Source organism: Geospiza fortis, unplaced genomic scaffold (assembly GCF_000277835.1).
Source record: "Geospiza fortis unplaced genomic scaffold, GeoFor_1.0 scaffold112, whole genome shotgun sequence".
NCBI lineage: Eukaryota > Metazoa > Chordata > Aves > Passeriformes > Thraupidae > Geospiza > Geospiza fortis.
Genome location: NW_005054298.1, coordinates 12,686,440 through 12,705,125, shown reverse-complemented (window position 1 = coordinate 12,705,125; position 18,686 = coordinate 12,686,440). Strand labels below are relative to the sequence as shown.

At 37.1% G+C, this 18,686-nt stretch overlaps 1 protein-coding gene across 1 annotated transcript in view; it reads right to left on the bottom strand.

Annotated features, from left to right (window-relative positions):
- Window positions 1-339: 339 nt before the first annotated feature.
- Window positions 340-18,686, bottom strand: part of XRCC5 (X-ray repair cross complementing 5) — a 54,723-nt gene continuing 36,376 nt past the window's right edge. Inside the window, exons 16-21 of the mRNA XM_005415781.2 lie at window positions 17,653-17,722; window positions 10,161-10,270; window positions 9,581-9,677; window positions 7,472-7,539; window positions 2,700-2,771; window positions 340-1,894 (exon numbers count right to left, since the gene is read on the bottom strand). Of these exons, the coding sequence (XP_005415838.1) occupies window positions 1,880-1,894; window positions 2,700-2,771; window positions 7,472-7,539; window positions 9,581-9,677; window positions 10,161-10,270; window positions 17,653-17,722 (432 nt within the window). The 3' untranslated portion in view covers window positions 340-1,879. The remainder of the gene's footprint in view (window positions 1,895-2,699; window positions 2,772-7,471; window positions 7,540-9,580; window positions 9,678-10,160; window positions 10,271-17,652; window positions 17,723-18,686) is intronic.

Here is an 18,686-nt window from a genome sequence, read left to right as displayed (position 1 = left end):
TGTATATTCCTTGACAGAAGCAATCCACTCTAGAAATGTGGTCAACTAAATCAAAAGAAACAAAGTAACTCCATGCTCTGGTCACCAGGCTCTATATTCTGGGTGGTCTTGACCCAAGATTTTCTCATCATCTCTGCAATATAGTAAAAACTACTTTAGTGGGGTGTTGCTAAGTTTAGAGTTCATAAAGAATAGAATAAGTATACTCTGCTTCTGTGGATGGATTTTGATATTCAATGTTTGCATTGTAGGCCCAGAAAAGGGGCTTTTGATAGTTTCCTTTAGGCACTGCGTAAGTAGTCACCTGATTATAGCAAACATGGCTCTGAAGACAAAACCTGACCTTTAAAATATTTTTATTAAACAAAAAAAATAAAGTGTATAAGAAACCCCCAGCCAGCATACTCCATATATTGGCCTTTAAATCACTGATCAAATAATCCTTATTTACAGTTGAGAAAAATATCTTCTGGTGATACAAAAGCTATAAAGGTCTGCAAAAATCACTTGCTCCCTGCCATCTGCATTTGAGAAATGCTTTCAACTCAGTCAGGATAGGATGTAAGACAACAGAGAGCAGGCTGCTGTGTAAGGAAGTAGGAGCAAAAAACAATTGCTATTTCCCACACAGGAGCTGTTGGCCAATATAAAGCACAAATATTCCACAACATTTTGCAACTAAAGATCATGATTTTTCCTTTTTTTGTGATCTTAATACCATTTTGCACAGTACATTTATACATTTATAATAATGATGCACCAGCTTTTAAAGGAATGAATCCGGTTCTAAGAGACAAGCATGTGTGAAGGTGTCATTACTGTCTCTTCAGCTCTGTAATCAGACTTCAATGTCTCTATCTAAGCAGCATTTGACTCCTTTGGATTGCTCTGTGTAGACATTACTCCATCCTGGTTACCAGTGTTAACTATTATCACTTCTCTATCCCAGCTGTCAGTGTACAGCTTTGAGGGACTCTCCTGCTCTGGGTGAGCAGTTCCCAGCAGTGTATGGAATGGACACAGAACTGATTCATTCTCCTTTCAGGACCAGGAGCATCTACAGCAACTGTACTAGTTAAAAGTCTAAAAAAATCAAAAATCCCAGCACATGGAACAGGAAAATGTGTCACAGAAAGGGACAGAGACCTTGGGCTGCTGCTGAGCTGACAGGATAGAGAACCTGTAATGCAGAGAAGACCATAATTACTGATCTGGGGTCAGTGTGGCAAATCAGCACACCTGGCTCTGCTGTGTGCTTTAGATTCTGTTGTGTATTTCAAACTATTAACTTGTGAGTCCCTGACCTAGAATTTTTTCCCACAAGCCTCTGTGGTGGTTTTCAGGGTGCTTTGTTGGGTTTTTTTGCTCTATCTTGTTTTTTGTTTATTTGAGTTGGTTGGTTGGTTTTTTTAAAGCATGAAAATAAGAGACTTTTTCCTTTCTGTAACAATAAACCTATAGGGTTACCTCCACTAAATATTCAGTATTACCTAGTAACCTTGCTGTGACATTTCTGTCTTCCTTCCCAGGCAATGCAACAGGAATTTCAGGCACCAGAGCAGATTCTCATTAAATCTGGTAGTGTTCAGCTAAAAGCAATACAAAGGACAAGCTAACTTCAGTTCTAAAGAAAAGAAAAAAAAAAGATGCCTTAAAGGTATCATTACTGTCCAAATACTTTAGACAATTTCAATCTTCTGTTCTAGTTTTGAAAGTCAGATGCCATTTATACCAGCTGGAAACGTTTCTGGGATTTCTGTTCTCATTTGACAAAATAAAGATGGATGTACTGTCTTCTCATTAGCATCTTTTTTTGGGCCCCATCTCACAGAGCCATCTCTTCCAAAACTTTGCTTCTACAGTCATCATGTATCACTGGTCACATCATGTCCAGCTGCAAACAGAAGAAACAGATTTGAAAGAAGCAGCACTGAAGTAATTCTTACATGTGTTTAGTGCTGAGAAAACCAAGCAAATTTGGAAAGCCTTATCATGTAACATAAATAGATTGCACAGAATTCAGTACTAATCTTCTATAAAGTCCAAAAACAAACTGAAAAATCTCATCTTCACATAATCATCTGTGCAATTTATAGATTTTTAAAAGTACAGTCCAAATGTAGAAATCTGTCTGTTATCGAAGCTTCTTTAAAACCATCTACACCATCAGCTTAAGCCTTGGAGACAGATTTGTCATGAGACAGCCTGTAAAAGATGGCTAAAATATTTATTAAAAAAACTGGTATCCTTGAATTTCAGCAAGCCTATATAGAGAAGTTTAATTCAAAAGATCAAAACATCTTTTTAAAAATGCTTGAGTTTTCAACCCACATAAATAGCAGTTCAAGATCTACAAACCTTTTAAAAAGCTATTATAGTAAATCACACAAATCCACTGTTAAATGAGTGGCTCACAGGCTCTTTTGAAGCATACTAGAGGACACATTTCACCCCTGTAAACACCTGTGTTACTACAGCACACAATATTTGCCATCATGAAATTACACACCTGCCTATGGCTTACAATAGCAAGTAAGTAATTTCATGTAATTTCATGTGGCTCTTCTGATTCAATTCCTTAGGTGTTTTCTAAGCCATGCACTCTAATATCTACTGCTTTAAGAAGCATTTGGCTCTCTCATTGCACCTTTCACTTACAGCTTAATTCTGAAGCCACACCACATCTTTATGGTACTCACCAGATCATCAACATCACCACCTTCATCTGTAGGAGGCAGAGTTTCATTTTTCTGTTCCTTTGGAGCCAAGAACTACAGAAAAAAAAAAAAGAATTTATGTGATACTGACAAAACTGAGAGCCTTTAATGTTAAATTAACAGAATGTCTCCTCTGTATATCAAAACAAAGCCATCTGAAATTAAAAATCAGGAAGGAAGTGTTTTCTGGTTTCCACACCCAAAACCATATTAAGCTACAAAAACCTTTGTAAGACTTGCTTTTAAAGGATTTTATGGTGAAGTGTGTCAAAAACCAGACATAAGGATATGGTTCTTGAGACAACACATGTAGAGGGCTGTAGAGAACCCTGTGATAAGGATACTGCAAATATTACTCCCAAGACTCAGAGGGAGATAAGAAAGATGCATAGAAGAGAAATTATTTGAAGTCTACTAAGTCCACAGAAGCAACCTCAGGCACAAGAAGTTTTTGAGACATCAGTGGCTGCAGCCTGGGACTATACACTTTTTCTCTATCCATCCTTTTTTATCCACTGTCAGATGGGATTCTGGATTAGATGGAAATTTTATCCATTTCAGTTTGACCAGGCTTATGTTCTTCAAAAATATTGTGTGTAGCTACAAAATGCTCAGGGATAACAAAATTCCCCCAAATGATATGAGTACATACATGAGGGTGACCAATGGCTTCTTTGAGACATTTCCTACACTCAGCATTCTAGTTCTGTGTTGAATTTTTAAGCTCCCCCATTTAATTCAATTAACATTTACCAAATGAACAAAGATATAAATAAAAAAAAACCCTCTAACATGCAAGATGGTTAGAATGCCAGTCTTAAAAATGGAAAATCATTATGTAAAATTACATTGCTGTAGCTGCTGATACAACTCACCATATGCCCTTCACTTAAAGCATGACATTCATAAACAGAAGAGAAAGGTAAGTTGCTCAGATACTATAAAAACTGAAATCAAACATACAGACAATATCTGGAGTACAACCACCTCCAAATTATTTCACAGATTTCCTCTTAGCCTAAAAAAACCCAAAACACTAAAATGGTAGGGAAAAATGGCAATACTTAACGTTTACTTAAAAAAGCATCCAGTTGTCTACAAATCCTAGTTACTACCTTTTTATCAACATCCTTAATATAAAATATTTTTTTAATCATTATTAAAATGCACCAGAACAAGTATGCAGAGCTAGAAACAGCCCTGCCCCCCAAGAAAACATAGGCATGAAGCTGTTGAGGAAAAGCCACATTCCCAGACTTGGAGTCCTGTCATCCTTAAGGTCAGAAACAACTTCAGTATAACTCCAGATGATGAAAGAGAACAGCTAACTAGAAAATAGCCACATTAAACAGGCTATAAAAACCTGCTTAGATAAGTCTTGTGCCCCTAAAAGGGAGCTGCTGTTCAGCTGGGGACTTCAGCTGTATCAGCCAGAGAGGTTGTGTAAGAGGCCATGGGATCCCTATTAACATCATCAATTTCTGAGACCATACATTTCTAGGCTGAAAGGCTTAAACATTATTTTAATAAATAAAATATTCTGATCCTTCTCTAGAACTCCAATGACAGCTTTAGGCATGGGGTAAAACTGACTTTCCTGTTGCATCCTCTAGGATGAAAAGCAAATACATCATGTTTGAGTAACACCAACAACAGAGGACAGGCAACCTCTGCCTCATTGTCCCGGTGACCAAAGGTTAGACCTTTCCTACATCCTAAGCAGCAACATCCAAGACAAACACAGAAATCTCACTCCACAGACAACATTCATGTTCTAATATGCTGAGTTTAACTTATCATAGAGATTCTGTAGCTGAAAAAAAAAAGGCAGGGAATGTGACAGAAGGAATTAGAATTTCAGGATACTGTTCGTCTGTTTATCTTTTTTGTTGGAAGAGTTCTTAATCTAGTAGTAATATAAAGCACATACTATGAAACTAAAAGCTAATGACATTTGTCAGCTCTGAAAGGCTTTTTGTGCCAGATCAAATTTCCTTTTTTCACATTTAATTAAGAGTCAATTGGTATTTCTGGAAGTAGCACATTTTTCAAAATTTTTACAATCAGCTTTCTCGTGCTAAATTATGCAAAGGAAGCTAAAAGCTAGAGAAATGTACAATGAAGATTTGCAGTAAATTGAAACCTGAAGTTTCCATCAAATACTGAACATCCAAAGTTGGGTTTTTTTCTGAAAACCTGTTTTACATTTATGCAAAAGCAAATTACATATAATAGCTGTGCTGAAATCCATTATCTTCCCCAAAGCAACCAGAAAAAGCACTTGACATTCCTGGTCTTTTAACCTACCATCCTCATGCTCTACAGAGTATCTCCACTATTACAGGGGAAAAAAAAATTCTCAGTAATAGGAAAATATGCATGCATAACCTACCTCAAGCAAAAGGAAAAAGGAAAGTTTGACCTGTCTAATAAGCAGCCTGGTAAGTCTTCCTCTTTCCTGCAGACAACAACCCTATAAAACCTGTAATCTTATAGACAAAACAGTCTTGAAACTACTAGCAGCTAGTAAACAGCACGTATGAGAAAAGACTTTTTTGTCACAAAGGACAACACTGACAGACAACCCTATGACCCTACAGGCTTGCACATAACATCTACAGAGGTGAAGAAAACTTGCATCTTACTCTCTTGGGAGATATTTGAAAAAATCCAACATAACCCTTAAGTGAAGGGTATCGCCTTCAGTACAAAAAATAAATGAACCACTTTTGCAATCTGTAGACCTAGGAAAATGCTGGCTTTGTATCACACAGGAAAATTGTGGCAAGGTTTAATTGGACCAAAGAGGACTAGATTTTATACCAGTCCCACAATACCAAGATAAAATATTCTATCCCTGCAGATCTTACTCCAAGAATTACCGTCTTGCAGTTTCTTAATGAAAAAGTCATATGAGCCCTTAACAGCCAATGGGAATTAGGGTTCTGGGTTTGGATTTGGACAGTATGTGGGGAGATGGTTATCTAGTGAATATCTGGAATTGCCAACTGCTTAGTTAGCAAAGAGATGCAATCCAATTACTCTGGTAGTTAAGGTAACTGCCATCTTAGAGAACTCTGCCGCAAAACTGATTTCATGCAGTATCTCATATTCCTCCAATTTAATGAGAAGATATGGCTATTGTATGACCTTCAAACAATCACAAAATGACCTTCAGTCACAAAATAGTTTCTTGTATTGCAATATAAGGTGATTGCAGCATGATGGTAAACAGAAATGTAAATTTGCAGTCAGCCTATAAATGCCTTTTCCAGCTTAGCCTGGCAGCTGTGAATCCAGTCCTTGATACTCTATCATTTGTGCTGCATTCCTATGCAGGCACAGTATTTTTTAGCCACCACAAGCTCACAGGGAAGACAATGGTATGTTGCAAGGTCTTTGTGGTTAGTAGAGATTTCCATAAGGAACAGTGGCTATTTCACACAGCATTAGCACATTTTTTGAGCATCAGTGGTAGTTTCAGACTAGAAATTACAGTTCTCAAGAACAATAGTGTCTTAGGAAGTTTCCAAGTAAATTCATAGCACTTGAAGTAGATAAAAAAGACTGATACTCTTTAAAACCACCACTGGGGAAAAAGTTGCTCTATATATTTATGTGTAATGATAAATAGCCAGTAGGTCCTTCATGTCTAGAAAATCATCATACACTGTCTTTTGCATCCTGCACATGTGCTCAGCTTTCTGGACTCCTAGTTTGTTAGCTTTTCATTTTCATGACATTTCTACGCCTTCTTCACCTTGAGGTAAATTGTTACAGATGAAAAAAGCAGTTTCTAAAATACAACCTTTTTCTACTCATTAACTAAATCACAGAGTACCTACTTCTACCCACTTCTGCCTATTGCTTACGGAAGGCCTGGAAGCTGCAAAAATAAATGTGGCATCTTTTCTAAAAGCTACTTCTCTGCAAAATGGTGATTTTAGACACAGTTTCACCTTCGGGGGGGGTCTGTGATACAAGGACCTTTCTCCTAAACTAGCAGCCTGATACAAAAACATCTATCTTGTGCTCTCCACACAAATATCATTTTTGACAGCAGCTCTGAATTCTGCTTCCTTCCAAAGAGGAGGCACCATTCTGCCTGTTACAATTCAGTCCTTTGTAACTGGGACATCCTTCATTCATCACTGTAGTTACTAAAATGCTATGTATCAGTAGAAATGATATCTGTAAATAGTCCAAAACTCCCATTTCCAAAAGGATCTAATATGGTCACCAATAATACCCCCAGAATTATGTATGATGTCCACCCATCCACAAAAGCTGTATAAAGTGAAAACGTGGGTATCACCGCATGTATGGTGAAAATTAGCCTCAACAACTTGAATTGCTGGAGTTCACAAAACCTTTTTTAAAAGTATCATAGTTTTGAACTCATGCTACCAGTGAGAACATATTTCTTTCTGTGAAGTTCAAATAGTCATCTTACATATGTAAATAGCACTCTGCTGTTCCACTACACTGAGCTGCTGAAGTTCCTACTCTTTGTAGAGGATATTTTCATATCATTTCAATACATGCTACTTTTTAAAGACCAATTACAGTAAAACTTGTACATGCTAAGGTAATTTTGCTCTGAAATGCAGAAGTTTCAATTGTGTGGCAAATGAACATTCTTATTTCTTCATATGGATCTTATTGCATTCAGCTGAAGATTTATCCACGTGAAAAAGTCTTCAGTTCCACAGCAAGGGCTCTATACAAACAGATGCTTATTAAAAAAATGATACCTTCTCAGCCTCTTCACCTGTCACCAAACTTCCTTCTGCTTCATCTTTAGTGATCAAAGAAATCCGTTCTGAAAAAAAAGCCAACATAAAAATACCATTAGAAGGCTTCCCAAAAATTCACCTAATGTTAGAAGTGAAAAAAATGTTCCACATTCCAACTTCTGGATGTGTCATCATCACCAGCAAAAAAGAGAGTATCACTCAAAGGAAAATGTGACTTGCATAAATGAGTCAACTATGATATAAAATATGATATAAAAATAAATCAATGAGCATATTCATAAGCTTGTGGAAGTATCCATTTAGGAAACTGCTAATATTGTGACAATCAAACTAATGAGACACTGAAATCATAGATCACAGATGAAATGCTGAAAATCTATTAGAAATTGCACTTTTAGTCATTCACAGCATGCTCTTAGGTCCTCAGAAAAAATTGACTCTTAACATTCAGACACTTGTGCTGTGATTACCTAGTCTGACTGCCAAAGTGCTGGTCCTGCCCCACTTTGCTCCTTGGTTGTGCCAGCAGCACCACCCTGCGCAGTGATGTCCCACCCCGCAAAAAAAAAAACCTTCAAAAAATCTCCATTTATTTTGACCCTAATATTTTTTCCAGTCTAGTTCATCGCTTGACCATACAAATGCTTGTGCCTAAATAAGCAGCTGTGGGTTTGAGAGCAAAGAATAGAAGATTCATAAAAATTTCAGCAGCAGTGTAAGTGTAGAATCACCTTCATGTGCCCACAGAACCACATGGTAGGGTTTCATGAACAAAGGAATTTGTCAAACAGATCTGCCTTTCTTCTGAGCTACTAACTCATTAAGTTACATCCACCTTCTTTTGCTCATGGCAGTCACTCATGACAAGACCCAATGCACATCACACTTGGTAGAAAAGAGGGGATGGGTCATGTGGCAAGAATGAGAGAAAACAGAACTCCTGCTCTTGTTAGTAGCAAGTAAAAAGCAATTTGAGCTGCCTAGTGAGAGCAGCCAGATTATGCATTAAGCATCAAGATTTCATTTCACCATGTCCTCAAAGGAAGATAAGCTATGCTGTATGAAAATATCATCTCTCTTTGTATTTGTTTGTTTGGTTGATTTTTTCCTCAAAAACATACTCCAGTTTGTCAAAAACTAACTAAACTTTATACTAACTTTATACTAACTAAAAATTATTCATGGCTTTGAAAGATCCAAGTTTGCTACTTTCAAAGTTTATTGGTTTCTTTTTCCAAATTTATACAGAGAAGGTCCCCTACAGCACTACTGAATATAATGTTCTTGTCAGTGTTGTCCTGTGCTGGTTTTTTCACATTGCTAAGCAAATTCCCATCCTGTAATTCAAAGCTGGACAAAGTAGACATTACAGCATGTCTGGAGTTCATCACTTTGAATGGTACTACACAAAATCACATCACTGCATTTTATAGCATGCACCCTTAAGAGATACAGCTGGGCATTTAACAGATTTCCTTAGCATTGGTTCCAATTAAAAACAAGACTATGATCTAAAAGATTTTTTTTTAGTCCGCTACATTTTCTATTTGTGAAAATGTTCCTTTATTTATCACTTGTGTAGTCTCTGAATGTCGTTTAGAATGGCACTGCCTTGTATCTCCCAGTTTAATCATAGGTAGGTGTCATACTACCACATATTCTGTCCTTCAGGTTACTTAAATACAAAATGATCAGTGACACATTTCAACGCTATCTATGACTTTTTGGAAGCTTAAACTGCAAGAATCTTTTTATAGCTCTACTGCATGAGTTTTTTCCATTTATTCTGAAATTCAGCTGAAATTGTTTCTTCTTCTCCTTACCCCATAACATTTAATTTGTCTCTTCTTCCACAATTAATTTCCCATTTCAACAAGACTTGGCAATGCATTATGAATAATGCTGATATGAAACTATTAGTGCAGAAAAGGAAAGGAAGCTGCAACATGAATTTGTTTTTTTTTTTAATAGGCTGCAGGAATGAAGCATATCAAAATGCTGCAGTGGGGTTAGTTTAAGTGCCTCACTGCTAATGAAGTTTTCTTACTTAATGGATAAATGCAATACAGCTAGAAATTGCCTAGTTTTTTTTTAATGCCATCCTACCTTGTACCATGATCTCCCAGAAATCAGATAAGGCTTTATCTTCCAACTTTGATTTCAGTGCCTGCAGAAAGTCATTAAAGCACTGCACCTTGGACAGCTGAAAAAAATGTAACAGCAACTGTAAGCAAGAACTATTAAAGCAAGCTTAATTCTTCATGAAGTCATTTAACATGGTAAACACAAAAGTCTCTACAGAATTTGGGTTTTATTTCTATTAAAACTGTGAGTTCTAAGGAGTGGTGAGCCACAAAAAGCACCTCTCAGAAAACTAGAAAGACTTTCTTGTAACCAGCTTTGTTGAAGAAGAAAATTGTAGGACTGTACTTTTAACTAGCACAAGCATCAGGTCATAGGCCTTTGGTTCTATGTTTAAACAAAAACAAACAAGAGCAAGTAATACCAGAGAGGCTAGTCCCCATCCCAGTAACAATAAAAGCCCCCATAAAATGCAACTCTATCTCTAAAATTTGAAACATATTTAAAGTTAAATTCTTTTTGCTGCAGCAATACATTATCAAGCAAATAGGCCCATCATGCCTCTAATTTGAAAGAGGTAAGAGTATTCACACATTAACATTACCTTCATGGCCTCCTCTCTAAAAGCTCTGATACAGTCAATCCCTTTCATGTAGTACTGGGAACCTTTATTTTCCAAGAACTGATCAATGCGGTTTATCAACTGCTGACTCACTGGAAGACAAGTAGAAACAAACTAATAAACAAACAAAAGAATGCACACTTTCAAGGAAAAAACCCAACTTTTCTTTTACATCTCTCTTTTTCTACTCCACAGGCATCTAAGTAGTTATCATACCCACACTGCCTCAAGCTGTGCAAGTTGATAATTGTTATAAAAGCTACTGACAATAATTTCAGCCTCCCTGGAAAAGTTTCTACTCCACAGGCATCTAAGTAGTTAATCATACCCACACTGCCTCAAGCTATGCAAGTTGATAATTGTTATAAAAGCAACTGACAATAATTTCAGCCTCTCTGGAAAAGCCAGATATACTAGGAAGAACCTCAAGCATGTCCAAGGCATACTTTTCTCTGAAAGCCAAGAAAAAAAGCAGTGGCCTAACTTGTTTGATAAAAATTTGGAATCCTAAAGCTTAGGGAGGATAATGTTCTACAACATAAGCATATCCCCTAAACATCCTTTGCAATTGATACATATTTCAATAAAAGCATTAAATCTATGAGAAAGGTGTAATAATGCCAAACCAACAGGTGTGGGGTGACTGCAGTTAAAAGACCTTGCTGTTATTGACATCAGAGTATGTCTTGTCTCTTGTACAGGTAGTTTGATAATTTTTCATCAGAGCAAAGAGGTTTATGATTATAGAGATTATAAATTGTGCATGCTGACAGTAAGAAGCAGAGGTAAACAGTGAGACCTGTACCAACAAGAAGGGGAACACCAGTTTTACCCTTACTGTTGAGCTCCTAAATGTAGGTAGCTGTAAACCCCTGCAAATAGACAAGAGAAAATGTCACCCAAGAGCTCTGCAAATCCCAACTAATTTCTGCTAGATTTTAGCAATTTACTTTCTCTTCATGTTTACTTACAGTTAAGGAACTGTCCAATTCTACCCTCTGGCAAACACCTCAGCCAGAGAAATAACAAGTGTGAGGAAGATACAACAGTGATCTATAAATTCAGAAGCATTGTGAAAAGAATGAATAGGGAGTTGATAGTGACCTGCCTCTCTCAAAACAACAGCCAAGACTTTGGTTAAGAACAAACAATAAAACAGGATCTTTTGAAACGCACATCAGCAGTTAAATCAGCCTTTGGTAAAGGGGTTAAGTTTTAACAATTGAAAAAATGAACAAATTCTCAGAATTCTTAAAAGAGGATGTCTATCAAGGGAGATTAGCAGTGCTGTTGCCATTGAGGAAGAAGATTCAGGAAAGTTTTCTGACTAAAGCAGAAAGCTTTCCAGCATCTGCTGGTCCTGTTCTTGTACTGTTAATGACCAGTCAGTGGATTAGCAGAACCTTTCCCCTGATTTATAGCCCTTCCCAGCTCCAGATGTTTTATAGACATCACTTCAAGAATCTCAGTTATGGAAGCATCAACAAAGAAAATCACCTGCCAGAGTGGTGGAAGAAACAAGAAGTTAGCACACTAAGAAGGAGACATTGGTTAAGTACCGTGTTCCTCTCTGCTCTTGCGAGTATGCACAGCACCAGCTGTTATATAATTTTCTATAAAATGCCTAATTGAACTGAATCTGAAGGACAATATCTCTGCATAGTGTGAAACAAGGCATGTTTGATATTCTCCCACTAGGTTTTGACAGTTTCTAGAAAAGGAGGCAGATAATGGTTCTGCCCAACAGCAGCTACAGCACAAGAAAGTGTGCTAAAGTGCCTGCTGTGCCAGAGGTAATCAGCTCACTCTCTATTTATTTCACCAGTAGCTGACAAACTAAATTGAAGTCTAACTACTTAAGCTTCCCAAGTTAAGTCAGTCCATTTTTTTCATGGTTAATGATTTTCTCATTAAATGTTCTAATTTCTTATGAATTGCACTAATAAAAGCAAGTCCTGCTGGTGTTTTCAGTGGTGGTGGTGTTTTTTTTTTAAACACTGTCTTCTCATTGATGTGTTAAATTAAAACCCCAGGCACTATAAGGGTGCAATAAAAGTCTTTACTGTCAGAAAGATTCCAGCATACTGTTTGAAATTATCAGACACTCTACTACTTCTTTTGCATTTATTTTTTTTTAAATCCCTTTCCATTTGATTGCCCTGGCAGCCATCAGAAGAAAAGACTTTCTTGCTACTGACTATGAGATGCCTCCTTTTGAAATCTGTTGTAAGGAACCAAAGGAAAGCTGCAATCTTTTACCAGGCACTGAGAGTCCATAATATAGGCAGCAAACAGATTACATGGCAACAGTACTTAAAGTCACATTCCTCTAACAACCTGAAGTATCTTGGCTAAAAACTTGATTCTGTCCACTGGGTTTCCCTTAAATGATAAGCCAGTGATGGGTGAATCTAAAATAGACAAAAATTCCTATGTTCTGATTAGACTACCAAATTACTTCAGGGGGGAAAAAGTAATACTAAAGACAGAAGATAACGATTATAGCAGGAAATTCTTGAAATGGTTGCTGTTCCTTTAGACTTCTAATCTGAGGACTTCGTTGATTTCCTGCTGCCTTTTCATTAGTCTGAATCTTTGGGTCTGGATGCAGCAAAAAATAGATGTCCCTGTTTTTGGAGCAAAGCATGTTCTGCATAAAGATGTATTTTTAACTAAGCTGTGATAAGCATTAACTCTGATGTGTCCCAGTCAAATCTCAGGCATTGAGGTTTTGAGGAGTAGGACCTTGAGTTACAAACTGACAGCCCATTCAGCCACTTCTGTGTAATTTTACCTTTTCTCTTCTCTCCCAGCTTCCCTCACTCCACACACATTTAAGGAAGTGAACAAACAACAGACTTCTACATTTCGCATTAACTGGAATTTCCAGCACTCCTAATAACCACCACATTCTGCAGAACACCCCAAGAAACTTTAATCTCTTCTTCCCTCTTTCTACTGTACCTGACTGGTTAGATAACAAATATAGTTATTAAGGGTTAGAGAACTGCAGGGGAAAAAAAAATCCCAGAGTAGAAGATCTTTTAGTTCTAGCAGAATTTAATCCCTTCCCCTCTGGCATTCAGATACATTTGCTACTCCAAAATACATTCACTAGTGCTGTCATTTTTTGTGAAATATGCCATGAACAATTATATTCACTTGTTATCTCTGAACAGCTACAGTACAGAAGTGCAGTTATATTTTCATGTTTGTTCAGTTCAGCTCTTGGTTTTGATTACTATACCAATCAGATTACACAATAATAATAGCCAAAATTGTCTATTATTACAGTCTAAGCTTGATTCCTTGGGGATTCCCCCTCCAAAAAATAAATCAAGTTAAAAAAAATTTCTTCTTTTAGACAAAAGACTCCTGTTGTTAATCTTCTGATTTATGTGCTGCTGGTGGTAATGATTTGTATTCATGGACAGTGCTTAAACTGACAAATCAGTTAAATCACCTGATAATTCATTTTAAAAATACTCTGTAACATCTTTCTAGAACTGAAAAGAAGAAAGAAATTCTGAACTGAAAACTGTACTAATTTTTAAGGACCTCCTTCATCTTTAGGCCAAGAAATAAGAATTTTAAGACCAAGAGCTGTTGGCTGTTGAACTAATCCAGTACCCTACGAGGGGCTGTTCAGTTTTGAAAAGGTGTTTCTAAATGTCCTGTGAGTATGGGTCAGAATGATTGAGGCTGGATATCTGAAGGACATATGACCCAAATCCCTGCTAAAAACAGGGTTCACTGTGGAACAGGTGCCTCAGTGCTCCACAGACTTGAGTTCTGAGTGGCTCCAAAGATGGAGAGTCTCCAATTCTCATGGGTACCTTTTTCTGTGTGAGCCTCATCATTGTGATCTTTATTATTTTTTTCCCCACAACATCTAATTCATATTCTGTTTGTTGCAACTCAGACCTTTGAATCTCACCCAATCACTATGCCCTTCAAAGACAAACCTGGCTTTATCTTCTCTGTGACGCAGATATACAGAAAACTTCAAAGTGATTCTATATACTCAAGTATTTGGTTTGCAAAAACCCTTCTAATGACTGAATCATTTTCATCAAACCACTCATTGCATTTGGCCTGCCTAGCAGTAGAGCATGAATAGTCTCTGAAATATACAAAAACATTCAGTAAGATAAAAATGCAGACAAACTGCAAAAACATGCCAACAAAGAATTAAATGAAGTATTAGCTTTTTAAAAAACTATCTTAGCTCCAGAAAGGTAATTAACTATACTTATTTCTACAGAAAATCTTGCAATAAAATACCATCATTTTTCACATTCAGTTACTGATTCTTTCAGCTATGTTTTTCTAGAAATGCCTAGGAAAAAAATATTAACTAATTTACTATAAATATAAAAATGAGAGCTTAGTGCAATTTGTCTGTGGACGTGCAGATTTCTCTCCCAGCTGAAAATCAGTAAATAAAAAAAAGCTTTTTCAACATCATGTTCTCAGACAGGAGTACTGTAAGATGCAATGAAATGTGGCCTATAAACTCACACAGAAAATTTACAAATCAAAGAAAATACTGTGCATGTGTCAATACCTTTTTCTACTCCCCTCATTCTATCTTATACAGAAGCCTATGAAAATACAACACAACACATCAGACATGATCTGCTCTCCAGAGATGCAGACATGGATGGAAACCTTCAAACAGGAGGATGAACTGGTAGTACATGGCTACTCCTTTGGCATTACAAAGATGGCAAGCACTGACTGCATTTTCTGAAGCCTTCTCTGAAGCCACAGCAATGAAGAAACTCATTGTACACACTTGGGGGCAACAATTAGATTCTACTCAGGTAAACTAATCTATTTTATGTGCAGTCATTGACAAAAACGTCAGAAGCTGTTATCAGGGGACATCTCTTTGTGATGACTCTACACTTGTGACTTGCTCAAAATAAGACCTGCATAACATGACATCTCTCTGGCCATGAATGCAAATAAGAAAGGATGTCTAGAGGGGAACACAATTCTAGTTACATGAGCATCAGCATTAACCAGTAAGCTGAAACCATCAAACAAACCTCACTATGTAACCCCCAAGCAGCTCCCTACTAATAAAGGACACAGTTTTCAGGTAAAGCCAAAGTTGATTATTGTTTCAGGAACTGAGCTGCCAGTCCAGAAAACCTATCTCTAAGACGCTTACCCATCTGAAAATCTTTGATTTTCTGCAGATATTATTTAGGCATTAGTGGCAAAGATCTCACCCAGCATCAGACACAGACTAGCTTCCACTTAAGATTTCATCTGCTATGAAAGGTACAAACACTGATTAACACATCCCAGTGAGGGCACTGCAGGAAATATACTGGTACCTCTTTTCAGTGATAAATACACCATCAGGACTTCCTACAAGCTGTTTCAGAAGAACAAGAAAAATAATCACCTTGCCATCCTCTGGTACTGCTACCTTTATAATTTTGGTGTGGGTGTGCCATTAACCTGCAGCTGAATTAAAAAGCAACTGTAGTGTCACTATTTAAAGTACAACTCTTCCTACTGCTACAACTTCTCTATCTACTAAAAAACAACCCACCTCCAATCAAACAGTTGAAAGGTCTTTCTCCTCCCAACGAAAGGACTGCTGTTATTTTAAAAGGTGAATGTAAGCTCTATTCAGTTAGGAAGACTGTAGCAGATGTTTTTTTAATACAAGAAAGAAAAACAGAATGCAACTTAGCAGTTCTCCTGTCTGCATCCTGACACATAAAATGCTACCCTTTTTACAAATAAGTATTTGAATCCCACAGATTATCCTTTTCTGCAAAGAAATTTTATATTTCTTATGTTCCAGCAGAGGGAAAAAGAATTCCTCATTAAATGACAAAATTATACCAAAAAACCCCTTAGAACCACTGAATAGTTTTAAGGCAGAATTTACTATTTACATAACCAAAGTGCAATATAGCAAGCCATTAAAAACATGCCTGCAATGTTCAATGTGTTAAGCCACCTAAAAGGCTCTGAAGCACAAAAAGGATTACCCAAAAGATAATATGTAAAGTATGTTTTTATTTATAGTGGCTTCTATCTCTCCTTTAAATGGGTGACTGCACTACATTCTGTTTAACTACACCTTATCATTACAGAGCAGATCACAAAGAATAAAAGAAAATTGCTCAAAATTTCAGAACCTTCCAACCATGTACTGCACTTATCTCCAGCACAGCTACCAAGAGGACATATTTAAGCACTCTTTCTAGTTAAACCACCTTCAAGGATAATCACTATAGTTATTTCTGCCTTAGAGCTTTTCTACATGAAATTTATCACCGTAACAAAGTAGTCAACTGTTCCATAATTTCTGTATTCTAATGTACTGTACAACGCTTTTTTAGTGCATATTAATATAGCTGAGATTTAAGAACACAACTCCTAATATTTTTTCAATAAATAACTTCTTCTGGGTCTAATGAAAAATACATGCAAAAAAGCTAGCTAGCTGGCTTACAGGCCTGGAAATTCTGGAGAGAAATAGTTATGCAGGCTTTAACAGGCCATATCACAACTCAATATACTGATAAACACACTCCTGAAACTACATCCAAAAGGACTAAAGGTCTTGTTGAAATACCCAGTACCTTACCTAAGCACCTCTGCAAATCTTTCTTTGAAAAATGGAATGTGACATTAATGGCTATTTGGCAGATCAGGTTTACCCTGCCACTACGTTCAAATCACCCTTTATGAGATACAGGACCCCGTCCATCTTGTGCATTCTTCTTAAGACACCTCTGGATTACATATATCTCTGCACAGCTACTCCAGGAGGGAAATACCATACAAACCAATGATAATTTCATGGCATTTTTAGACTTAGGCCATGCAAGACAGTGCTTGACCTGTGCCTTGTGTTCTTCTTCATCTCTGAGATGAGTCAGTGCACACAGAGCCTTCTCTCAACTTTCAGTTTACAAATACTACCTGCTTATTCCACTCTGAATTCACCTGTGCTTTCTTTCACTCACAAGCAGTAAGAAGTGACATTTGCAAGTGAAGATTTAAGTCCCAGGCATGAGAGTCTCTTTATTGTTCAGGCAACATAAGACAGGTTTCTCACACTGTGCAGACCCAACAGCTCTCCACTTCAGGGCAGAAAGACCCTGAGAATGAGAAGCTGAGGTTCATCCTGAATGAGGCAGTCAGGGAATACCAAGGGGTCTTCTGTTAGAAACACCTGAGGGGTTGCTCAGGCGCCTCAGTGAACCTGTCTAGTGCCTTCTTACTCAAACACAGCTACCTGAGACTTTTAATTGGGGAAGGCAAGTATTAACATGGGAATTACAAATGACACCTTCCTTGGCTGAGCGGCACTACAAGCCAATCTGTAAATTCCAGAGCAACTCACATTGCACTAGAAACTTAAGTTTAGACAAATGGACTGCATTTATTGAACTCTGAAAGTGCTACTAATATAATTAAGATAGACAAAAGTATTTACCATCTTTGAAGTCAGCATTTTTCTTCCTCACCAGAATTCGGAAATCTTCTGCTGGGTTAACACTGCCTACCTACAAAAAGTACAAAACCAATTCAATTGCCTTCCAATATCCATCTCTTTCTTCTTGTCAGACAACAAGAATCTTCACATTTCTTTTTATTTTAATGTGCAAACAGAAACTGTGTACTTCTCTGCATTCAGACTCAAAAATGCAAGTCTTATAAAGTGTGTTAACGCACAGTACTCCTGGCAAAGGTTGGCTATGACATGAGCAAGATGAACTCACTCTGCTGCAGTGTTACAAGCTGGCCACTTCTCTGCTGCTGAGAGGACAGAAGCACAACAATTCAGGTTATCTGCTAGTTCAGCTTTGAGATCTTCTGTAGCACAGCCCTCTCAGACCTCTCTAATCTCACCAGATGCTTATTGAGGAGTGTGAGCTCCCAGGCACATGGGTACAGAATCAGCGGTGTGCCACTCCAATAGGACCTCAAAATTAAAAGCTTGCACTTAAATCATCTAAGCTTTCCAGCAGAGTCTGACATCTCAAAGCCAACGCTCTAAATGGGCATGTAAATGCAGAAACCTTTCAAAGGAACTAAAACCAGGTCAAATATAAATAAACACTGAAAAACAGATGCATTAACTTGAGGGGAAAAAAACCCAACAATCATACATTGCTTAAAATTTCCTATCAGCAATCACAATTCTCCTATTTTTTTTAATGCTTTGCTGCCAAAATAATTCATGGACTTTGCAATAAGTTTGCCTGGTCTCACTGTATTTCTTTAAGATCTAGTAATGCCACTTTTCAAGAAATATCAGAAAATTATATTAGAAGTGCAGAACACTGAAATTTTTTTAGACTTCAAATATTTTTGTAGGTATCAATAATGCTTTTTTCAAAATTAACCTTAAAGAACAGCACATTTGAAAACAAGAGAAGTTAGCTCAATATTAATTATTTTTCTATAATAGGAAAACATCAAATAAAGGAAGGTGCACAGTTATGATATAGGTTTCATCTAGCCACA